Source organism: Helianthus annuus, chromosome 15 (assembly GCF_002127325.2).
Source record: "Helianthus annuus cultivar XRQ/B chromosome 15, HanXRQr2.0-SUNRISE, whole genome shotgun sequence".
NCBI lineage: Eukaryota > Viridiplantae > Streptophyta > Magnoliopsida > Asterales > Asteraceae > Helianthus > Helianthus annuus.
Window position 1 is genome coordinate 130461918 of NC_035447.2, and position 25435 is coordinate 130487352.

The following is a 25435-nucleotide window of genomic DNA, read 5'->3' on the forward strand; positions in this document are numbered from 1 at the left end:
AATCGAGGCAGAAACACGGCCCTTAAAGTCGAAAGTGACGACAAGTCTAATGTGAATAGTCGAATCGCTTTGGGTAGTCGATGTCTAGTAGCCGCAGACGATCCAATTTCCGATTTTTGATATTTTGACTCGTTGATTTTATGTGTTTCTGTGTGCTTTACCTGTTTACGTGCTTATATTTTCGATATTATTCGATTTTGCTACCATTTCAATCAACTCACACGACTCGCATTGCTATTCTATCTCACTTCGATACCCAATTACGATCTAGACGGTGTTATGCTATGTTATGACTAAGGTAGGCTATATTCTACGATGCTATCCAGTATGCTATACGCGATCACTACGTCCGAACGACTCGCGAGCTTTGAATGATAGGTTTCTATATTCTGACTGCATCTGTGATTGAATGTCTATGTGCTTTATGTGCTTCTGTGTTGTGTGTTTCTATGTCCTGATTGCTTATGTGCCTCTGTGTTTACGTGTACCTGTGGTTATATGCTTATGTGTTTATGTGATACGTGTTTCGACGTGTTCCTAAGCTTTAGTAAGTAGTAGACGTGTGAGGTGAGATTCGATTTTGAGGTGTCTGAGACCTACGACGATGTCTATTGCAGACCATGTCGTCATCCGGACACCGAACCCCACTTACTCGCCAAGAAAAGAGAGACAGACGTCTTGCTGCTATCATCGCCAAACAAGTAGCTAAAGCCGTGAGCGATGTTTACGAAAACGTCAGCAAATCATCTGAGGAGTCGAGAACTGAAGCTCCCAAAGATGCTGCCAAGACTGTTTTCAGCTTCAAACAGTTCAAGGCATGCGGGCCAAAGGAATTCACCGGAGAAGATGGCCCTACCGCTATGTTTCAATGGTTTGATTCCATCGAAGTCACCCTGCGCCAAAGCGGCTGTCCTGAGAATCTCCGCACACTCAATGCTACTGGCGTCTTCCAGTCCCGTGCTCTAGACTGGTGGACGGCCGAATGAAACAAGCGCGGAAATGATGCAGCTTACGAGCTGACATGGAAAGAGCTGAAGGCCATTATGATGGACGAATTCTGTCCTCCCCATGAATGCCAAAAGCTGGAGGACGAGTTTTGGAGCATTAAGCAGAAGGGTGGAGACAACGCTGCCCTGACTGCTCGCTTTAAACAGCTCAGCATCATCTGTCCCGATCAGGTAAAGATCCCAGATCAAACATCAAGAAGTACATTCGAGCCCTGCCCGACTGTGTAGCCGACTTTGTTCACGCCGCCAAGCCAGCAACGATTGAAGAGACTTACCTACTCGCCGCTGAGATCAATGACAAGCGAGTGAAGTCTGGTTTTTGGGATAAGCAAACCAAGTCTCTGCACCAAGCCACCACCGACTCATCTGCTCAATCCTCCAAGTCTTCAAGAAGAAGGAAGAAGAACAACAACAACAACTCCAGCAACAAGAGTTGTGCTGCCGCAACAACTGCTGCTCCTCTACAAGCTGTACCAGCTCAGCAGCAACAGCACCACCGCTCAGCTCCAGTGATCAATGCACCGCCAGCGAAGCGTGCATACACAGGCCCTCACCCGCTCTGCCCGACATGCTTGTATCATCATCCAGTGGGTCTAGCTTGTCGTTTTTGCGCTCACTGCAACCTTTACGGTCATTTCACTGCGAATTGTCGCTATGGTCCCCGTTAAGCCCTGGTTCAAGCTACTGTCAATCAAGCTCTACTCCCCGCTCCTCAAGGCCAACAAACAGCTCAAGCACCTGCAGTCAATGCTCGAGTCTGCTTTGCATGTGGTGACCCTAACCACTTTGCAAACAGGTGCCCAAACAGGGTGGTTAAGCAAGAGCCCCAACAGCAACAGCAGCAGCCCCGGCAACAGCCGCAAGCAGCCCATGCTCGAACCTTCAACATCAATGCCCGTCAGGCTCAGGCAGATAACAACGTGGTTAATGGTACGTTCCTTGTGAATGGTATTTATGCATCATGTTTGTTTGATACTGGAGCCGATAACTGCTTTGTGTCGTTTGAATTCGAGAAGCTCCTTAGTCGTAAGCGCTCTTATCTGTCCTCGTCATTCGAAGTCAAAGTCGCTACTGGAAGAACTGCCGCAGTTAACTCTGTTCTTCGTGATTGTACTCTAGAGCTCAACAATCACATCTTCCCAATTGACCTTATTCCGATGCAGCTCGGAAGTTTCGACATCATAGTAGGCATGGACTTTCTTCGCGAAAACCATGCTGAAGTTGTGTGCTTTGAAAAGATGATTCGATTCTCACTCGCAAATGGTGATCTTCTATGTGTATACGGTGAAACAGCGTCAAAGGGTCTCAAGTTTATGTCGTGTATTCAATCCAGCAAGTATCTCCGCAAGGAATACCGAGCCTTCTTAGCCAACATTGTAGTAGCGGAGAAGGAAAAGAAAAAGAAAGCTAAAGTCAAAGATGTTTCAGTGGTCCGTGAGTTTCCTCAGGTGTTCCCTGACGATCTCCCCGGATTACCGCCAAGTCGTGATATCGACTTTCGTATTGACCTCATTCCTGGAGCTAACCCCGTTGCCAAAGCTCCGTATCGACTCGCTCCATCCGAAATGCGGGAACTCTCGAACCAACTCCGGGAATTGCTCGAAAAAGGCTTTATTCGTCCAAGCACCTCTCCTTGGGGCGCGCCAGTCCTTTTCGTCAAAAAGGACGGGTCGTTCCGGATGTGCATCAATTATAGGGAATTGAATAAGCTAACCATTAAGAACCGATACCCCTTGCCCCGAATCGACGACTTAATTGACCAGCTGCAAGGTGCCAATGTTTCTCGAAGATCGATCTGCGTTCAGGCTATCATCAGTTGCGGATTCAAGAGGAAGACATCCCCAAAACCGCTTTTCGAACCCGATATGGCCACTACGAATTCGTTGTTATGCCTTTTGGTTTAACTAACGCACCCGCGGTTTTTATGGATCTGATGAATCGCGTGTGTAAGCCTTTCTTAGACCGTTTCGTCATCGTGTTCATTGACGATGTCTTGATCTATTCCAAATCGAAGGCCGAACACGCGCAGCATCTACGTTTCGTTCTCGAGTTACTTCAGGGGAACCAACTCTACGCCAAGTTCTCCAAGTGTGAATTCTGGTTAAAGGAGGTTCAGTTTCTGGGTCACATTGTGAATAGTCAGGGAATACACGTCGATCCCGCGAAGATTGAAGCCGTCAAAAGTTGGATTACGCCTAAGAACCCGTCTGAAGTTCGTTCTTTTCTCGGACTAGCGGGCTATTACCGACGATATATTGAAGGATTCTCCAAAATCGTTGTGCCGCTTACCGCTCTCACTCAGAAAGACAAGCCTTTTGTGTGGGGAACCGCACAAGAATCTGCCTTTCAAACCCTCAAGCATATGCTGTGCAACGCTCCGATTCTTACGCTGCCCGACAGATGCAACGATTTCATTGTCTACTGTGATGCTTCCAACCTTGGTCTTGGTTGTGTCCTCATGCAGCGAGACAAGGTTATAGCTTACGCATCTCGACAGCTCAAGATCCACGAGAAGAACTATACAACCCATGACCTCGAGCTAGGCGCGGTTTTCTTTGCATTAAAGATTTGGCGACACTACCTGTATGGCACTAAGTGTACAATCTACACTGATCACAGGAGTTTACAACATATCTTCAATCAAAGGGAACTTAATATGCGTCAACGCCGATGGGTGGAACTCCTCAACGATTACGACTGTGAGATTCGTTATCACCCAGGCAAAGCGAATGTAGTTGCCGACGCGCTCAGCAGAAAGAGTTACGTGCTCAGTATCCGAAACATTCAAGCCCAGCATAACCTCGAAGCTCTTATTCGCGAAGCTCAACATGCTTGCTTTAACGAGCGTACATTGAAGAGAGAGAGAATCTATCACGATGGAGCTCAGTTAGTAAGCAAAGCTGATGGGATATTCTACTATCTGGAGCGAATTTGGATCCCTAAACGGACCGATTTGCGAAAGATTATCATGAATGAAGCCCACAAATCTCGATACTCCATTCATCCCGGTGCTGGCAAGATGTACCAGGATCTTCGTTATAAGTACTGGTGGCCAGGTATGAAACGTGATATCGCTCTTTACGTTGGAAGTTGCTTAACTTGCGCAAGAGTCAAGGCCGAACATCAAAGACCTTCTGGCTTACTCGAACAACCGCCGATACCTATATGGAAGTGAGAGAGTATAGCTATAGATTTCATAATGAAACTCCCACCCACGCCATCAGGTCACGACAGTATTTGGGTTATAGTTGATCGTCTAACCAAATCAGCCCACTTTGTGCCAATACGAGAAGACTACAAGGTGGAACGACCAGCCCAAATCTACACCGACGAGATCATTTGTAATCATGGTATGCCTCGCGACATCATCTCTGACCGTGATGCTCGGTTTACTTCTCGGTTGTGGGAAACGTTTCAAGCGGCCCTTGGTATGTCGCTTAATCTAAGTATTGCATTCCATCCTCAAACCGACGGACAGACTGAAAGAACGATCTGTACTCTTAAAGACATGCTCCGAGCGTGTGTCATAGATTTTGGTGGTAGTTGGAACAAACACCTGCCATTGGTGGAATTCTCGTACAATAACAGCTATCATGCCAGCATTCAAATGGCACCTTTCGAGGCTTTATATGGTAGAAGATGTCGATCGCCTATTGTGTGGCACGAGATCGGTCACTCGCAACTAACCGGTCCCGAGATTCTACAAGAAACGACTGACAAAATCCACCAGATTCGAGACAACTTGGTGAAAGCTCGGAACAGACAGAAAAGTTACGCAGATAGAAGACGCAAGCCCCTTGAATTTGACGTTGGTGACTACGTACTCCTAAAGGTGTCTCCTTGGAAGGGTGTAGTCAGATTCAGCAAGAAAGGGAAACTAGCGCCTCGATATTGTTGGACCTTTTAGGATTCTGGAAAGGATCGGAAAAGTCGCCTACAGACTCGAACTACCGGAGGAACTCAGTAACGTCCACCCGACTTTCCATGTGTCTAACCTCCGAAAATGCCTTGCTAATCATGATCTAATCGTACCACTCGACGATCTTCAGGTCAACGAAACCTTACACTTCGTGGAAAAGCCAGTCGAAATCATGGGTCGCCAAACCAAGCAACTCAGGCGCTCGCGCATCCCTATCGTGAAAGTCCGATGGGAAGGTAAACGAGGCACGGAGTTCACTTGGGAACTCGAAAGCGACATGAAGGCCAAGTACCCGCAGTTGTTTAAATAGATCTGAAGCATCAAATTGGTAAAATGACTCACGGTGATGTGCAGCTTCGAGCCTAATTTCGGGACGAAATTCCCTAAACAAGGGGAGGCTGTAACACCCCGTGTTTTCGAATATCAAAGTCAAAGTCCAAGTCAACTTTGACTTCTTGACTGTAACTAGTCGATTTTATGTTTAGTTGTATTCTGTAAAGTAAGTGCTGTAATCAGAAAGAATCGAAGTAATCGAATGATTAATCAATGCGACCGATTTACGACTGTGAATAGTAGGAAGTAACAATGCGATAAAGTTAATCAATCAATAATCAAGTTAATCGATTCATCAATCGAACTCGAGACTCGAATTATGCGAATTTTGGTATGGATATACGTGTGTGTGTGCCTTATGTGTTACTTGTGCGTGTTTACTTTATGTTTGGTGTGGTACTCAAGCGAATCAATCGAAACTCGAAAGGCAATCGAACTCAATCGAAACCGACATCGAAACGTGACTTATAGAAGATTGTATGTTAGATATAGTAGTTGGGACCGAAAGTAATTTGACTAGGAACACTATCGTATTCGTATCATCGTCCATCGAAGCCGAAACATCGAAAATCGTCGTGAAATACTCAAAAGGGGGTCGCGGATCGAACATGAGGCATCCTGATCGAACAGGCCAGCCGATCGGCTAGCATGTTCCTAGCCGATCGAGCAGACCATTCGATCGGAACTCCTGGCCGATCGGCTGACACTTTCCTCTTTTGGAGCCTATAAACAACCCTGTCATTGTCACCCTTACTATTTTTTGAAAGCTCTGACCGAACCAGCCTTGTTCTTCACCTTTTCTCAGATTTCTCTCAACTCCGGTAAGTTTTCACTCTAATTCTTGTACGTTTTTTATCATTACATGATTCTACACCTTTCTATCTTTCAAAACTTGATTTCTAACCGTGAAATCACCAAGATCTAAGTGTTCTTGGGTGATGTCATCATGGTGCTCTTGAAGAACATCATGCTTTGGCCTCATTCAACAATGAATAGCTTAGATCTGACCGATTCCCACATAAACAAACTAAGGTTTGTAAGAATCTTAACATATTCATCCAGGCTATTCGATCCATTTACACTTGTTTGCATTTCCGCGTTACTCATTGTTGCGTCATCGAACTATTCAGGCTAACCCTACTCTCAGCGCTCCCTTCAATCCATAACCAATCACTGTGAGTATACTCGAACCCTTTTTGCTTTAGCACTTTTGGGTGTTACATACGTTACCTATCAAAATCACAATCGAACACACTATTCAAACTATTTGGACGCTAACCGATTGCATGTATTACGTGACTAAATGTATTCTTGTTGTTATGTTTACACGTGGAATGCTGTCTACCTGCCTTAGCAACGTAGTACTATAGTTTGGACTCAGCACCCGTTCACACGGGGGTTGTTAAGGACAATTACTTGCATGGATTACGGTGGTAATCATGTAATGCGAACTGTCTCGGACAGTCAACCCGCAGTCGTTGGTATCGATAGGTCCATGTCGATAATTAACATGCATCATTTCCCTCTGTGTACGTGCTGGTTATGCGTAACTATCCAAACTCTATATGCTATTATCAAACTTATATGCTCACCTTTACATTTTATGTATTGACTTTATTTTAACGTATGTGACAGGTGTTTAGGATATTTGCTTGCTAGGGAAGTGAAGCTAGAATAAGTTTCTAGAAGCCCCCAACCAATAGTTGTCTGCCAAGAACAAGCGTCTGGGGCATAGTTGTCTGTAGATCTTGTCGTCTGGCAATACAGCCAGAAAGTCAACAGAATAGGGGTCTAGAAGCAGATAAACAATTGCTGTATTTATATTTGAATCTGAGTTGTCGGAACAGGATTAATTGTTTGGATGTTATCTGTAATAACTTGTTATTTATTCGGGATACGGTATGGGATGTATCACTTTAAACTGAATTTGTATTAATAGTTGTTGTGGAAACTTCTGGACAATCTGTTTCGCTCAGTGCCATGCCCCGATGATTCCGCCATCGGTTGGGGTGTGACAAACATGGTCAAAACAGTAATTTACTCTAAAAATTAATTAAACCTAGAGTAAACTCCATTTTAGTCCCTGAGGTTTGGTCACTTTAGTCCAAAACTCAAACCATTTGAATCTGGGTCCCTGCGGTTTTAGTTTTATTGTCATTTTTGTCCAAAATTGAAATTAGCTCATATTTATCTAATAAAATCCTGGTATTTTGTCATTTTCCTCAGGGGTAAAATGGTCATTATAATTTTTATTATAACACATTATTATTTCATCAACTTCCACAATAACTACCAACGCCATTACCATTCTTCCTTCTTCTTGTTCTTCACCAACAAACCCATTTTCCACCATGGACTCCGGTCATCAGGCCGTTGTATAAGGCGGCGGCGGCAAATCTGGTGGGAAAATCTTGAAACAATGACCAATTGTTGCAAGAAACACTCCATATGATCGCCTCACTACGCCTCTGCAACCTGAAAACCCTAATTTGCTTAATGCATTTGTTTTTCTCGCCAAATTTGTTGTCGGTGGTGCTAGTAAACTTCTTTCGTCAGTTTGGAACCCTAAAAGTTGGGGCTCTTGTTCGTCTTCTTCTTCGGAGAGTGAATCTGATTCGGGTATTACATTTGGTTCAAAATTAGGGTTTGTTTGGTGTGAAAATTGTTGTGGGTTGGATTAAAGTTTTAATCTTTGTAATTTTTGGATTTTGATTTTGTGAGAGCTGTATGGATTAGGGTGTTATATTGATAACTTTTATTATTTTAATTAATAATGTGTTATAATAAAAATTTTAATGAGCATTTTGTCCTTAAGAAAAAGGATAAAATATCAGGATTTTATTACACAAATATGAGCTAATTTCACCTTTGGACTAAAATGACAATAAAACTGAAACCATAGAGACTAAGGTGCTGTTTGTTTTTTCGAAGGTAAAACGTCTGTAGTCTGCGGACCACATCTGCAAACATCTGTAGCAGAAGAGCTGGACCAAACCTCTGCAGTTTGCAAAGAGAAGACTGTTTGTTTTTACTTCTGCAAACTGAAATAAACAAAAATATAAATAAACTGATTAATCCATAACAAACACAACAACTCTGATCAAACAATCTATCAACATGAACAACGATTGTAATCAAACAAACAAAATCTTTATTCAAACAATTCATCAAGATGAACATCTATATTCCATAACAAACACAAAAAAATAACATAATCATAAACGAAATCAGAATATAAACACCAACAATTAACTTATGCACTAACATTAACCAAAATAACAATTCTGAACTAACATTAAACAATAAATGAGAATTGAACCAACAAAAAAGAACAATGCTTAAACAAAATCTAAACAATTAAAAGAACAATCATAATTTTTGCACAACAAACAAATGGGTATCTTGAATTTGAACTTACAGATCACAAATCTTGAAAAAAGCCCAAGATATCTGAGCAAATAACAGCTTTTTTTTTCAAGCATTTAACATAAAAAAAACAAACCATTAACAAAAATTAATATACCTGGTCGGAGGTGGAGGCAGTAGGTCAGAGGGGGAGGCAGCAGGTCGGAGGCAGCAGGTCGATGACGCAACAGATCAGATGCGGAGGTGGTGTCGGAGGCGGAGTAAGTGGAGGTGGTGGCGGAGATGTGGTGGTGCCGGAGGAGGTGAGGTGTGGCTAGGAGAAGTATGCTAGGGTTTGGAGAGGGTGTAACGGAGGGGAGGCAGAGGTGTGGCGGAGGTGGAGGGGGAAGCGAAGGAGGTGAGGTCTCGGCTGGAGAAGTGGAGATGGGGCTAGGGTTATGAGGTTTGAAGATGTGCAGGTTGAGAAGTGGAGAAGTGGAGCTTGAAGAGTTTTGAAGAGGCAAGACTACATCTGCGCACGGGGAAGACCTCTAGAAGATGTTTTTTTAGTGAAAGCTCTTCCAAAAAACAAACACGCTGCAGACTCAAACGTCTGCGCGTGGTCTGCATGGTGCAGACATAAGAGGTTGTGAAATACTTCTAATAAAAAACAAACACCACCTAAGATTCAAAAGGTTTAAGTTTTGAAATAAAGTGACAGAGAAAAATGCCCGGATAGTCCCTGTGGTTTCGCCTTTTTTCACCTATAGTCCCCAACTTTCTAAAACTACCTGAATAGTCCCCAAGTTTTCATTTTTTATTCCCGGATAGTCCCTGGGTCTAAGTTCAGTTACTTTTCTCTGTTAAAATGATGTGAAATGACAAAAATACCCTTATCTTAAAAGGCCAAACCACAGGGACTATCCGGGCATCTTCTTCATTTCTATTTATAAAACCCCACCACCACACTTTATCTTCAACCTCCACCCATATATGTTATCATCAGAATTTGTTGTCAAAATCCGCCATGGCTGCAATCACAGGCCGATACGGATCCGATATGTAAATTCCGATTTTGCTTAATATAATTTCCATCGTCAACATAGATCAGATCAAACAACCAATATTGTATATCTATCTATCTATCCAATATCCATTCATACTTCAAATTATAAACTTAATTATTAAACAAACACACATACATACATACCAGAAGGTAATATGGAGATGTTGGAAGAAGCAGGTGAGTGGACTTGAGGTTGATCAGCCCCAACTTTTTGAGGAATCTTTTTTTCTTCTACGCTCGAATCAAAACAAGAAAAACAACCCATGAATTGAATAATTTTATCTCTGTTTCTATCTTCAAAACCCCAGATTAATTAAAGATTATTAATTTGTAATCAAATGATTTCAAATCAACAGTTTTTTGGATTTCTGAATGCGCAAGAATCAATCTTGATTGAAACCCAGATGGAAAATCTGATCTTGAATCCAAGTGATGAGAATATTATCGATTGATTGAGAGTTGAGAGCAAGGGATTGAAAGAAGAGAAATCAAGAAACGAGTAGAGGGAGTGTATATGTTAAGATGCGTCTTTCATCAACGACACGTCGTCGTATCATTCACACTCCATTTTGACCAAATTAATGGAATACATATGCATATGCATACCTGAACCGGAATGGGATTAAAAAAACGAAATGTGCACATCGTCATAGCCTTTTCAAATGAAACAACAGTAGCAGCAGCATCAACATAACTAGAGAGAAGATGATGTCGGCGGCGATGGTGGAGGGTGGAGGAGGGTGATGGTGGGTGGAGGTTGAAGATGAAGTGTGGTGGGGGGTTTTATAAATAAAAATGAAGAAGATGCCCGAATAGTCCCTATGGTTTGGCCTTTTAAGGTAAGGGTAATTTTGTCATTTCACATCATTTTAACAGAGAAAAGTAACTGAAGTTAGACCCAGGGACTATCCGAGAACAAAAAATGAAAACTTGGGGACTATTCAGGTAGTTTTAGAAAGTTGGGGACTATAGATGAAAAAAGGCGAAACCACATGAACTATCCAGGCATTTTTCTCAAAGTGACAAAAGTGAACAAAATGGAGTTTACTGGTAAACCTATGTAAACAGGTCGTTTGTAACCCCCTTGGCCCCTTGACCCAAAATTCCCAAACCCCCAACCCCGTTGATCAGTGCAGACTGCAGAGACCAAAAAGGCAGAAACGCACCAGACCGCCGCCGCCGCCGCCGCCGCCACCACCGCCGACGTCGCCACCGGCACTCCGTCTCCGGCAGAATCCGTCGACTATTCGGACCAGGATTCCAGAAAAGTTAGTTTCTTTTTATTGTTTATTGTTCAACCTCAAAAATAAAAAAAAAATGTTGATAAAATTTGTTCATGTGAAACTTGATGTTGAATGAAACTTGTTTAGGGGCTAACCTACTACATACATGGATTTAGAATGAATCTAATAATAAAATTTCGAGTGAAATGAAAGGGTTCCGGTGGTTAGGGTACTAAAGTATTTTTCTTTTTAAAAAACAAATTAGGGTTTTTTCATCACGGGTAACATATCGACGCTGCTTTGCAGCCACTCGTCAGTCAGTCGACACGACCACAGACCACCGCTGCAGCACCGCCCCCACCTTCTATTCTTCATTTTAGTTGCCGATTTCTTGATCACTCCAATTTCTTGGGAGGTAAATTGTTATATATTTGAATTATAGAATTAGTTTGATTCTATCTGTTAATGAACCCTGATGAAATTGCTATAGAGATGGGGGCCTGGGACTAAGTTTTAATGGACCTAATTTTGAATTAGGCATACTAAGGGAGTCAAAACTAAATGGTTATCATTTTTTGTTTTTGAACAGCAAACAACATATCATTCATCACCAAAATGTTTAGGACGAGTAAGACACTAGACCGAAACATTACATATTATCACCCAAAAAACATCGCCAAAAAACTATACTCACACCAACCTACTCACTGATGTTAAAATTCACCCAACTTTGCCAATTTATGCTAATTCGCTTCGCCCGGTTCTTCACCCATAGGAAAGACAAAGCCTGAATTTTGTCTTGCTATAGTGCTACTTTCTTAGGTACCTCTAGTATAAAATCAAAAAGCCGATTAAGTCATACTGTCATGGTTCCATGAGGAATATCCTAAAGTTATATGACATAGGTTAGGATTGTTTGCAATAAGGTTGGAATCAGTGAATCACACGTTGAATGAAATATAACTTAATGCCATTAATATTAAGTTTAAAAGAGCCTTGGTTCACCTGGTTTGGCACCACAAATTACTGTTATTAGACTCATGCTATAGTTTATATTTATGTGAAGACATCTCAAACATAATTGTCAATACTGGTGGCAAAATAAACCCATTAACTAAATTTTTGGTCAAGATGGGCATTTAAAATAACAGTTTGGGTTATCTTGGGCCATAAGTAAATTGTTAGTAGGTCTAGATAGGCCGAAGTACATTAAAAATATCGGGTCAGGATGGGTAAGACTTTATCACTGAGCAGGTCAGGATGGGTAACGCACAGTTAGGGTTTCTGTCTCGCTACTTCAGTTAGGGTTCGAACCCTTTTTCTCCTTAAATCTCACTCGAATTTCCAGCTGGCATTCTCTGATCTCATCAATTTCTCATCTTGGTCTGCTTCCATTACTGATTTCATCAAGATTATCGTGATTTTAAGGTACCCTTTTGATTTCAACCGCTTGTTTCTGTAATTAACGATTTGGGGTTTCTAAAATTGTGTTTTGTTAAATGGGTATCAAAGATTTTGAATTATTCGTGGAGTTTTTGTTGAGAATTTTGTGGATTCTGCATATTCTGTTCTTGATTCTTGCTTTTCTTTAAGCGATTTTTTTTCTTTTCAAATTTGTTATGTGGCTATGTGCTATTGAGTTGATCTTCCAGTCTGAATTTTGTTATAGTTTTTACTGTTAATTCAGTTATTGGGTAAGGTTTTGAAGCCATTCCTTTTTCCCTAATTTAATTTATCATAATTATGTATTAATATGTATTTATTTGATTAAGAGTGTGGTAAACATGTAGAATGATTCAATGTAGAATGATCCAATGGCTTCATTGCTTTCGAGATCGATCAAGTTTGCCCTTCTCCAAAGTATAAAGCCAAGAATACTATGACAAATTACCTATTCAATTCACCACAGTTAGATGCCATAAGGTTTGATTAAAGCATATACTATGACAAATTACCTCCTTTATTGGTGAAGATCTGTTAGGTGGGTCAAATGAGACTAGCGGTGTTCATAAACCGCCAAAACCGACCGAACATCAAAATATGAAAAAAGGCTGGTTTGGATGGTATGAAATAAGTACAGTCCAGTTCACGGTTCGGTTTACGGTTGAAACTTGGAACCAGCCGTTAGACATTTGTTCTTTAATTTTTTTTAGGAATATAAAATTATGTATATTTAATAATTTATGCTTTGTTTTTGAATAATTTTCTTGTCTAAAACCGCAAAACTGGCAATACTGAACCGTCAAACCTTGAAAACCAGCCAGTTCGGTTTGTATTTTCCCAAAACTAGCTGAACTAGACCGCGAGCACCCCTAAATGAGATCATGCAGCTCCACGGCCAAGCTACTGAGATAATAAACGTAGCAGCGTCTTGTTTACAAGTCCAAAATGCCCCCGTCGGGATTTTGTATGAGGATGAAACTTGGAGGACCTGTTTGCAATCATTCCATCCTGCCTGGCTGCTTGTTTACAAATTGGTTCCATTTGGTGTAATGCTGGCATTTCTAATTGCTAATCTGATTGTTTATGGAGCTAACTCTCTTTTCTTTTACACCTAGTAAGTGATTTTAACTTCTGAGCCCTTTATGTTTCATTATTCACACAAAGCCTAAAAAGTGGCTGTATGATGTTGCTTGTGATGAACAGGTGGACATTTGCTTTGGTCACTTTCTATTTTGCGGTACGGAACGTTGCTGGTTATATGTACACGTTCTAGACGTCTATTTTGCGGTACAGAACACTTGAAAGACAGCAAGCAAGAAGACAGCATACTTTTTTTTAAAAAAATTCGTTTTTTTTTATTTTTTCCTTTTTTTTTTATTTTTTTATTTTTTTTCATTTTTTCTTATTATTGATTTATTCTCAACCCATCCTGACCCAAACTCATTCGAACCCAAACCCATCCTAACCTTCTTTCTTTTACCCATCTTGACCCAAACCCATTCTAACCCAAACCCATCCTGACCCAACAACCAATCCAATCCAACCCATCCATTTTGCCACTTCTAGTCAATAGCGATCGCTATAGCGCGCTACGTAGCGTATATGTCTAGTGTCGCTATTAGGGTTGTAGCGATGGATAGTGAGAATAGCGACATTTTTTTTAATATAAATAGCAATTAAATGTAGCTATAGATAGCTGGATTTTTAGTTTTTTGTTGAATATAAATGTAAAATAGCATATATACACCAGGGTATTTTGATATAATACACATATAATTTTTTTTTTAAATATTCTAGTGTATCGCTATTTATAAAAATGAGATTAGTTTTGTTTTAGTGAAGTTGAAAAAGAGTTCTTCCAACAAGTTTTGGTCGAAGATGTAATGCAACGATTTCAAAAGTTGAGAACTCGTAGGGAACAACTATAGGTTGTTTCTTTAATTTCGTAAAGACCATCATATTTATACTATGTGTTTTTTAATTTCTAATGACGGTGTTTTTTTTAGTATTGTATTGTATTTTTATTATTTGATGAATCATGAACCTTACCCGATCCTAACCGTTGAACCGAACCGGAAGATTTTATGTTCAGTTCTATGAAATTTGAGCATCTAAAAACAGTGAACCCACTGGAAAAAAATCTTGGATCCGCCACTGGACCTGATTAAATTTTGAAACTTGATTGTAGTTATTGATTTTAGTTGAAATTTAGTGATTATAGACTTATAGTTATTGATTTTAGTGATATTGGCTAAATATACTGATTATAGACTTACAATAATTGATTTTAGTGATTTTGGTTGAAATATAGTGATTATAGAATTCTAGTTATTGATTAGAGGGATTTTGGTTATTGAAACTTTAGTGAAACTTGAAACTCTAGTGATTTTAGTTAATTTTTGCTATTCTTGTTAGAAACTTGAAGTTTAGGGATCTGACACGAACCAGACCTGAAAATTCTGACAGTGGGATTGTAGAAATCCAATCACTGAAAAATTATTGATTTTTTATGTAGATGGGGTTAGGGTTTCCTCCATGGTTGTGATAAGGGCTGTAAAATAGCTTCTTATTTCATATTATATGATCTTAAACTTGATAATGGAACATACGTATAAGATAAGCATGCTTTTGTTGCTTATATGAATCATGCATATTCATATGGTTGTACGATTGTGGTTTATTTCAATGCAAATAATAATCAAATACACCCCTTTAACCTAAGTTACACAGCTTTTACCCATTATTTTTAAACAGATGCAAATGATTCGAGGCTCTTCAATTTGGGATAAACTAGGTAAAGGGTTTGTTCATACATGTTTAACTACTTGTTATAGTTAGTGACTTATTGCTTAATTACTGACAGTTTGGACAGTGTGTTTCTCGAAGCTGGTGTTTGAAATATCTTTGTGTATAGGAAAGCAATGGAGGATTCTTCTGCTTTTGAAGATGTCTATGTTTCAATTCCTTGTGGCGGTCCGGTATACGTCCCGGACATGGTTGGTCCACTCACTAGCGTTTCTGAATTCCGGTCATGTGTTGAAGATGAACTCAAGGTAACAAACACTATCCATCTTGGTGATTTTAGTTTTAGATCATAATCATCATCTTGGAACACTAACTTTGTTGTGTATCTTTTGTTATTTCCGTGTGATCGATATCTATGTAAAACTACTATAAATATGACATTTTGAAGTGCTTTCATTTCATTTGTCAGAAATTGTAATTCCACATACAAATTTTCTTTTGAATCTTGTTTGTTTTTTTTGACAATCTTTATTGGTCCAATGCAGGATCTCAGAAAGGAGTTGTGCTTGGATTTGACTGAAGAACGTCATCATGAAATTTCGTAAGTCACATCGATTCACTTAATTTTGAGTATATCCTATGTTCGGTTTCTTTAGCAGCATTTATAGCTTTTGTTTACCAATATCTCTTATGTCAAAGGAGCATATTAACAAAAAGAGCACACGCTCTTTAGTAAATGTTAAGGGTTATATTATTACAGTAACATATAAACTTGTTGAATGTGCAAGACTTTAGGGTACTTTTCTTCTAAATTTTTCATACCCGTCCCTTATTTTTTGAGATGTTTGTGATTAACTTATAGATAATTGGTTCTTAACTACTATTGCCCCTTTGTAGTAATTTGAAGTATTATACAAGTATCCGTACGTCTAAGTTGTAATTAACAATATTTAATTCTCCACGCATTTATTGTGACGCCTTCTACAGGGTTGATGAACTTAAAATCCTCAGCGAGGAGGAGCTGGTAGAAAAAGCATTTCAAGCAACACTCAATGGTGGTAACTTCACAAGAGATTCTTCACTATCTTTAGAAGAGTGCTCTGAAGGGTAACTACCTTAGTAATTTTGTAATATTGAAAGATATCGAGTTAATTGTTTTATTCTCTTTTAGGGCAACAAATTCTAGCAGCACCGTTGATGCCGATGTTGCATGTTTGGTAAAATCAGGAACAGACGAGGATTATGTACTGTCAAACAGTCTTCCAAAGAGATCTAGGAGTACCCGCAATAACGGGAAGTTGAATCGCAATGTTACTAAGAAGAGCAAAAGAGTGACACAGAAGGATACAGCTGACGCAGTAAGGCTCGTGTTTACTTTATTCTTTCATTTTTCACAGCATCTTAGTCACGTTATTTGTTATGCATTTTCAGGAAGAAGATTATATGGTAGAGGTGGAGAAAGTAGCTGAAATTAAACAAAAACAAGAAGAAGATAAAAAAACCGCAAGATTGCATTCTTTTAGGTACGTGTTTGTGTTCTCACACTTTGTGCTAAAAAGAGTTCGTAATCTTCTATACGTTGATTTGATCCAGTGGTGCGTCTGGGCCCGTTTCATGTATGACTTCTTCAGAGAAGAAGGAACAGATGTCATCCTTTAATTTTACAAATTCTTCAACCCAGGTTAGTTTTCTTTCATGTTACAACTTATATATTATACGATTATATTGTTATTACCATCTTTTTATAATGTAACATGTTTTATCCCGCTTAGCAGGTGAAATCATCAAGTACTGGTGAACACATACCACTACACAGTAGTGATATTCTTCTTTGCATAGAAGTTTATTATATTAACCGACATTCAGTACGGGTTAAGGTAAACCTTTTTTTAGAACCCAACATTTCATCTTTATATGTTTTGTTAAAAAAATACAAGAGTAAATTGCCATTTTCGTCCTTGAGGTTTGGCTACTTTTGCGACTTTCGTCCAAAGGTTTGTTTTTCAGCATCTAGATCCTAAAGGTTTGAAATCTTGCCATTTTCATCCAACTTGTTAACTCCATCCATTTTTTAACGTTAAGTCGGGGGTATTTTCGTCTTTTTAGACATATTTATGGGATAATTAAAGGGTTTCGGTGGGGAGAAAGTCAACAGAGGTGGATATTTCTTATAGCGTTTTTTATTTTAATAAAAAAAGTCTTAAAAGATGGAAATGCTCCTCATTAGACGGAGAAAATGGATGGAGTTAACGAGTTGGATGAAAATGTCAAAGATTTCAAACCTTTTGGATCCAGATGCAGAAAAACAAACCTTTGGACGAAACTCGCAAAAGTGGCCAAACATCAGGGACGAAAATGGCATTTTACTCAAAAATATAATTTTAATAACTCATCTAGTAGCTCATTTTCTTCTGGGCTTTTTTGTAGACTCAAGAAATCTTGGTTCTCGGACAGCAATTATTAACTGCACTACGAGACAAATTATATTGTTTGACCGACGAAATCATGAAGCTATCGAAAAAGCACGATCCGTCTGGATATTTTCTTATCGAAGTAATTTGCTAGATCTTTGCTGTGCTGTTCAGATATTGTTTTCTTTTAGTTTCTAACCTGTGTATCAAACTTATGTTTGTGCAGGATATATTTTACAATGATTTGAGGGAAGCCGATGCTACAGACTACAGTAAACCCATACTTAAATGGCTTACAGAATCGAAAGAAACCGCACTGGAAAAGTGGGAATGTATTTTATCCGGTGAACTGCAGCAGAAACAGAAAAAGTTATTAGGCAGTGGAAGCGGACCGAAATTACCGCAACTTAGAGCCCGTCCGATGCAGACCACGCGTTTTTGTGACTTGAGTTTTCGACTTGGGGCAGGGTATCTTTACTGTCATCAGGTAAAGCTCTTATTATTACGTTTTGTACATCAGCAGCTAATTTGATATCTTGTTGTTGACGTAGGGTGATTGCAAGCATATAATGGTGATTAGAGACATGAGATTAGTTCATTCAGAGGATGTACAGAATCGAGCTGCTTATCCCTTAATTGTGTTCCAGTCGAAACTGCGTTTCCAGAAGTGCTCGTGCTGTAAGATTTTTAAAGCGGTAAAGGTGACGGTGGATGACAAATGGGCTCCGGAGAATCCTTGCTATTTCTGTGGCATTTGTTATTACATGCTTCATTATTCGGACAATAAACTCATATACGATGAATTCAAGGTTTTCGATTATATTCATGATTAGTTTTTAAGAGGATGGAAGATTCATTTTGGAACAAGAGGATCATGATGATGATGAAGAGGATGAGCTTGTAGAGAATGATGCTTGGGTGGCTTGCCAAATTTTGTAAAAACTTAAGGTTTTTTCTATGCGGTGTTTAAATATCTGTTATAAGATCATTTATTTCAACTGGACGGGCTCATTTCATACACAAAACACACACACATCGTGAGAAACAGTAGATCAACATAATTATTTGTATATATTATCGTTGTTGTGATATCTGTAAACACATAACATTGGTCGCGTGAACTGTTAGGCGGGCTGCCTCATAACCAGCCAATTGGGACTCGGTTTCTTGTGGACAGTGGATGCGTTCCTGGGTGAACCGAATTGATGAATCAAAACAATGAAGCACCCAGTTTCATCTTCAATCGGAAATTACTTCTCAGAAGCTCAGTTCTCAGTTCATTCAACTGGGAAATCACTTCTGTTGGCCATTTGAAAAAAATGCTTTGGAATTTCATTTCGCTTTAGGCTCCGCACAATAGTTAACGATGCCTTGATGTGCATATTTATATATAATGTTGTTTATGAAATAATTGTGAAACCGTATGACTTTACATTCATACACATGCGATTACCAACTACGAGTAATGTCACAAGAAAGTCTTACTATTACTTTGCTAACAAATGAGATTAGATAAACGCGCTTGCGTTCTCCAGAAGATAAGCTAGGAGGGGATATGAAGTCAAATGAGGCAACTCGACTTGGCTTATTTATCTTAACAAGCTGAAAATGAGCTCAGTTGTTACATATTAAGTGCCACATAAGCATTTGGTACCGGGTATCGGTACCGAACCGTACCGAGTATATTCGGTTCCGGTACTCACTTTCCCCGTTTTTAGGTACCGGTACCGGTATTTACAGGTAAAACACCGGTACCAAACCGGTGTATTCGGTACCGGTACCCACTTTTCTTGTTTTTCGGTACCGAACGGGTACCGTGCTCATCTCTAGTGCCATGTACTCAAAGTTCTAGGGAGATGTATGAAATTCTCTTTAATAAATTAGATAAAAGTACTAAAATATATTTTTATAAACCTTAAAAAAATGTTTTTAATATTAGAAGTTTATAAACAATTTCTATGTTTTGTAAGTGTAAGTAAAGAAAGTAGATAAATTTGTAAAAATAATAAAACTATTTTTATCAAATAAAATCTCACCATAAATGACTTGTTTGTCATTGATGATATCAGTTTTGTCTATAAAGATCTCAATGCGATGCTCTACATGCATAACAAGATGTGTTAAATGTGCACTTAAATAAGGAAATCGAGAGAATGTAACCTATTTTCAGCAATTCATGGTTTATTTATTTATATAATAATAAAATAAATAAATGATAAAAAGAATAATAACTAATAATTAGGCTTCAAAAAAGAAGTTCTTCTAATATTGGTGTACATATTTAAAAAAAATGAAAGATGAAACTCTAAGGTAGAGTTGTCGACCCTTCGAGATGGATGGATGACCTTCAAGGAAGTCAATGACGATATTCTTTATATGTGTCGCCCTGCGGCTCTACCACAAAGAAGAACATTGGAAGGAATGTCATATTCATTTGCAAGACTTTTAACGGGATTATAAACTCTAAGGTAGAACTGTTGACCGAGGTATTGTCGTTCCCACATCGCAGACCTTAGGTTCCACATGCCTTGGTTGTCCAACGACACGTAAATCACACTCCACGACTTCGGGTACACCTGCACCGTGTGTCTTGTAAGAGCATCGACCAAATTGTAGCTCTTTCTACTTGCTTCGGACCATTGCCCCGATCCAAACCTACATTTGTTTCCATGACCAAAATTTAGAATTTCGTAAATCACAATGTCAACGGTTTATCTATTAGTGATTCTATCTATGCAAACTTACCCGACGGGCCAGAAATCATAGCCGTCAAGATGCCAAGACTGAACGGTGTCCTCGTTGTTTTGGAAAACGATTTCAAGGAAGTCATGAAGCGAGGCTTCCATAACGGATGTAGCCAGACGTGGGGCAGCACCGTTTGGAGAGGCTTGAATGGTGTTTGTGGAATAAACACCGGGGATGTTAAAATAATCGGCCAACTTCAATGGAGTGTCTGCGTTAATGTACGACACCCCGTTCACCGTGTACCGCTTCTTCCCGTTAATTACGTTTGCCGAGTTACTCAATACCATTGTCTTTGTGGGTGTGATCGTTCCGTAATGGAATGAGCCTTGCGGGTTGGGCCTTGCTGCATTTGATGTCAAGTTCCATCTAAAAACAAGAAAAAGAAATAATCAATCACAAGCTCACAACTCAAGTTTTAAAGCTAGTACGGGCCTGACGCCCAGCCCAATATGTTTATACTGTTATACCTGAATGTTCTGGCTTGTTGCATAGACCAGTCAACTTGGTCTGTCGGGCCAGCAGGGATCGGGACGGAGACTGGTGTTTGGGAACCGGTGTAGTGTAATACCGAAACGGATGTAAGGATTTTTGGTGTAAACCGTGTCGATGCAACAATGTAATAGTCTTTTGGAGCTTGATCCAGCGTAACAAGGACAGAAACCGATTGACCAACATGCACGTCTAGTGAATCGTATAAGTTCTGAACCACATTCGACCCTTCACACTCGACTAACTTCATTTTGTGTCCCTGAATCCTAAAGTTGAAGGATGTCAACAAACCCACGTTTGACACTCTGAACATGTATGTTTTACCTTGATCGCCAGTGAAGGTGTTTCCCGTTTGTCCATTTACAAGAATACCGTCTGGGAAAGTAAGTGATTTTCCCGAATCGAGATACTGCTGCAAGCCCTGGAAACAATAAAAGGCGTTTTTATCGTTAAAAATGCATACAATCAAGGATGAAATCATTCAGATTAAGACACTGACAAAGATCTCAAAATTTTAATCATGTTTGACTTTCAAGAGTCAAAACTATTGGTTTTTATCCTTAAAATCAATAAGACTTGCAAACGAATATTCAAAACCTCAACAACATTCAGCAAAACAAAAACATTTACCAACTTTTGAGCTAAAAATCTAAAAACAATGACTTCAAAGTATTATATGAAGACTCGGAGATTTAATTTGACTCTGACTTTTAACATGATTCTCACCTTATGGTTGGACTTGTACCAGTCACCGATAAGTAAACTAAAATCGGCTGCAGGAGTTGCATATGGGACGGGGATACGGGGTCTGGCATATACATTAATAGCTCCAAAACCACCAGCAGCCTTATGCATTGCGGTTGATGGGAAGTACGTGTAACCTCCAATTTGATCTTTTGGTTGGAATTTGTATGTAAAGTTGGAGTTTGGAGGAATCGGGCAGTTTGTGCCCAAAACCCCGTCTTGCCAGGAGTTCTTTCGTTGTTTAATCCCGTTCCTAGAAACGCGACATTCACGAATATCAGGTTAAACTTGCATTACTTTAAACTCAAAAGTTACACATGAATTACAAAAATGATGACAAGATCAAAACCTTCCACATGAAATGTTAACAATATTGAATTTGACAAAGATATTGGTTACAAGTACATCTAGAATAAAAGATCAAACACTGGTTATTATTGGGAAAATTGCGAGAATAAACATTTAACCAAATGTATTTACCAAAATAGCCATCGACCTTTTCTTTTTAAAATAATCGATCTCTTACGCAAATTTCAATGATAAGATTTGCGTTAGAAGGCACAAAACTTTACAAGATTTGCACCAAGTGGCTAAGTTATGCGGCAATTAAATTATGACACATGTCAATATGTTATTGAGCAGGGGTCTCACTGGAAGCAGCCTCTCTATTCCTACGGAGTAGAGGTAAGGCTGTCTACATCTTACCCTCCTCAGACCCTACCTTACCTTTGCTATTGGTGGGACTTACTGAGTATGATGATGATGATGATGATGATAAGTCTAACAGGCACAAAAGGGGTAGTACTTTTGTGCCAATGTCTAATCGGCGCAAAAAACATACACATGCCTTAGTATTGACCGGGATCCTTTTATTATAAGATTTTGTGACACTAACGCTGATAAACTTAAAAAAAAATATCTATGGCTACTTTAATAATGTATTTAGTCAACACTCAACATGGCTATTCTAGTGATTTTCCTACTTTTTTTTAGCACCCTCAATGTAGAGGGTTGACTTCATAAACTAAAATCTAATATCCACATAAACCCTTTATCCAAAAAAAAAAAAATATGCACATAAGCAAACAATGTACTAAATCCATTATGTTACTATACTACTTCACATTTAATAGTCGAGTTGAATCGACCAGACGACTCACCATGTCAAGAGGAAGGGCTGGTCAAGTTTATTGATGAGGTTGAGGATAATATTGTCATTTGTGACCACATCAAGCCTAGGACCAGGAAACTGACCATTGATTAAGATCACCTGCAAAAAGCCGATCACCCAGTTAACAAAACCAACTTCAAATTCCACTAAACTAAAACCAAAAATCACAACCATGAAACACAATTAAAAGATTTAATAATCAAGAACCTGTTGAGGAACACCAAGAGGAGAAGCACTTCCATAGGTAACAGTCCAAGTATAAAACTTATAAGGGTCCTCTGCTTTCACCACAGAGAAACTCAATGCACCCAAAATAAAAATCATCAAAATTGGCAAGATTTTCTTCTCCATTTCACTAAATTTGAACTAAATCCCTGCAAAGGTTCAAGCTTTATTCATTAAAACTGTTTCTGCAATGTGGGTATCATCAATCTTGCAAATCTTGAAAAGAAAAATACATTTTTTATAACCAAATTACAGTTAACTATTATAAGAACACAAAAAGGTAACAACTAACAAGCACATTGTCTTTTTTTTTTTTAACTAAATAATTGTTTCATTCCAATCACCTGGGCAAATTACATAAGGATAGCAGGTAAGATGAGCAACAAACTGCGCCGCCATCCCCGGCAAATACCCTACAAATTGTCTTTTGAACCATATACAAATACCCTACAAATTACTCAACTTTACTCATTAACATGTAAACCACATTTGCAAAACACATGTTAAATAACAATACAAAAAACACAATATGTTGACAAAAACAGAGTGCTCTGCTTCACATAAAAACAAAAACCCTAAAATTCATCCCAAACCATTTCTTCCATCAAGAAAACAAAACCACAATCCAGAAACAAAATTTCAAGAAAACATAGATCCCAACACCAAATGAACAAAAACAGAGCAACCTACATTATACAAAATCTTGTAATAATATATATAAAGATGAAATGGGTACATACCAATTGAGAGAATTTGATCAATTTTCAATGGACAGAACACAATGTGAATTGTCTCTATTGAATCTATCTGTAAAGTGTGTCTATAAATAGATAAAATGATGGCGCATATTTTCAGTGGCAACTTGCAGGGGTTACTTTAATGGGGAAGATATTGAAGAGGGTAAACCCTAAAAAGAGAGGTGTGAGCTGTCCAAATTCGACTGATTTCACGCGGTTTTGAGTTATTATTGATTTTGTTTCATGATTAAACAGGGGATTCTTGTCTTTGTCTGTGCTTAACTGTAATCATGAATGGAAGTTGTTTAGATTGTGTTTAGTATATTAATCCCATGAGGGTTTTTTTTTTTTTTTTTTTTTCAAAATGTATCTCTCTTTGTTTTGATTTATACAATAGTACCCCTTTTATTCTTGCTACTATAATGTTACATATATTAGTTTCACTAAAAAATGTAAAAGTTTATGTTACACATAAACAATAGGACTTTAACTAAACTATATTTTGATAAAAATGTAGCGGTTAAACTAGTTAATTAAATAAAATATAAATGAATATGTAAACGTGATTAGTGGAAGGGGGTGGAGAAGGAGCTTAACGCTCGTTAAGGGCATAATGAGGCGTGAGCCCCTTGGCGCTACACTATAGTGCTTTGACGCCTACTACAGGTAGCCTAATGCTTTGGTTGTCATCAAAGGTAAAAGAAATAAGCTTCTTCCATCGACAATTTAACATAAAAATTTACTTTTTCTGTTAAGTATAATCGAAACATGTCATAACTTGAACATATTGAGTATTTTATGATAAAATTTAAAATATAAATGTAAAATTGATACTAAGGGTGAACGGGAACACCACCGCCGTCCATGCGGGGACCCGAATCGGTGAGGGTAATCGGTGTGGAGTCACCGCGTTGAATGGCACGAGATTCAAGAGAGGACCGTTGGCAACGGTCAAATTTAAAAAAAAATCAATTTTTTAACAATATAAATATAACCAACCTAATCAATTTTTTTACCACACCCACCACTCTCAAACTCACAAATCTATCAAATACAACACAAAATGGATTCCAAGTTTCCGTTTTTTTCTCCCCTACCCGACCTTCCCAACGATGAAGATGCATCGTCAAGCGATGGTAGCTTAATTTTCTTCCAAAATCTCATCCAACAAGCGGAGCTACTAGACACGGCATTGTCTAGTAAAAAAAAATAGTCCTTCGAGATCGTGAGGGAGGCCATGAGACATTCATGACCGATTATTTTGTTGAAAATCCAAAATTTAATGCCGATACTTTTCGTTAGAGATTTCGTATGTCCAAGTCTTTGTTCCTAAAAATTGTTAGTGACGTGGAAGCGTATGACGAGTGGTTTCAAGAGGGCTTAGACGGGAGAATGAAGAAAAGTTTCTCCATTATTGTGGCCCGGCGGGTTCACAAAACGACATCAACGTGCTGCAACAATCTCCATTATTTCTTGCTCAACGAAACGGAACGGCGCCAAATTGTCCATTTCAAGTGAACAACCACTTATACAAACGCGGGTATTATCTTACTGATGGGATCTACCCTACCTGGTCCGTGTTTGTGAAGTCTTTTCCATATCCTCACATCCCGAATGAAAAAAAGTTCAAAAGGCAACACGAGGCCGCAAGAAAAGATGTGGAACGGGCGTTTGGTGTGTTAAAGGCGAAGTGGGGAATACTAAATCGTCCAATGCGTTCGAAAACGGTGAAAAAGATAAGGTCCATCGTGTATACGTGCCTTATTTTACATAACATGATTATAAAAGACGACGGAAGGGCGATAACACCGGTACATATTCAAGATCCTCCA

The 25435-nt window shown here is 39.0% G+C and overlaps 2 protein-coding genes across 24 annotated transcripts; one reads left to right on the forward strand and one right to left on the reverse strand.

Annotated features, from left to right (window-relative positions):
- Positions 1-10736: 10736 nt before the first annotated feature.
- Positions 10737-18607, forward strand: LOC110912431 (snRNA-activating protein complex subunit). Of its 21 annotated transcripts, none has more exons than XM_035984233.1 (13): positions 10743-10938; positions 11159-11308; positions 15091-15130; positions 15200-15389; positions 15627-15682; positions 16069-16176; positions 16253-16439; positions 16513-16604; positions 16675-16762; positions 16854-16958; positions 17509-17634; positions 17719-17979; positions 18044-18607. In XM_035984233.1, exons 4-13 carry the CDS (start codon positions 15258-15260, stop codon positions 18323-18325), a joined length of 1437 nt encoding a protein of 478 aa, XP_035840126.1. In that variant the 5' UTR covers positions 10743-10938; positions 11159-11308; positions 15091-15130; positions 15200-15257; the 3' UTR covers positions 18326-18607. The 21 variants fall into 21 exon arrangements, with proteins under 21 accessions (XP_022012825.1, XP_035840126.1, XP_022012811.1 ...); XM_022157119.2 differs by having other exon boundaries at positions 10745-10938; positions 16069-16188; XM_035984234.1 differs by having other exon boundaries at positions 10745-10938; positions 16857-16958.
- A 1098-nt stretch (positions 18608-19705) lies between these two features.
- LOC110912433 (L-ascorbate oxidase homolog) lies at positions 19706-23899 on the reverse strand. Of its 3 annotated transcripts, none has more exons than XM_022157136.2 (8): positions 23607-23742; positions 23211-23313; positions 22849-23015; positions 22631-22740; positions 21453-21723; positions 20705-21147; positions 20238-20603; positions 19706-20147 (listed from the first exon to the last, which is right to left on the reverse strand). In XM_022157136.2, exons 3-8 carry the CDS (start codon positions 22990-22992, stop codon positions 19865-19867), a joined length of 1617 nt encoding a protein of 538 aa, XP_022012828.1. In that variant the 5' UTR covers positions 22993-23015; positions 23211-23313; positions 23607-23742; the 3' UTR covers positions 19706-19864. The 3 variants fall into 3 exon arrangements, with proteins under 3 accessions (XP_022012828.1, XP_022012829.1, XP_022012827.1); XM_022157137.2 differs by having other exon boundaries at positions 23211-23290; positions 23607-23741; XM_022157135.2 differs by lacking the exon at positions 23211-23313 and having other exon boundaries at positions 23607-23899.
- Positions 23900-25435: the final 1536 nt, after the last annotated feature.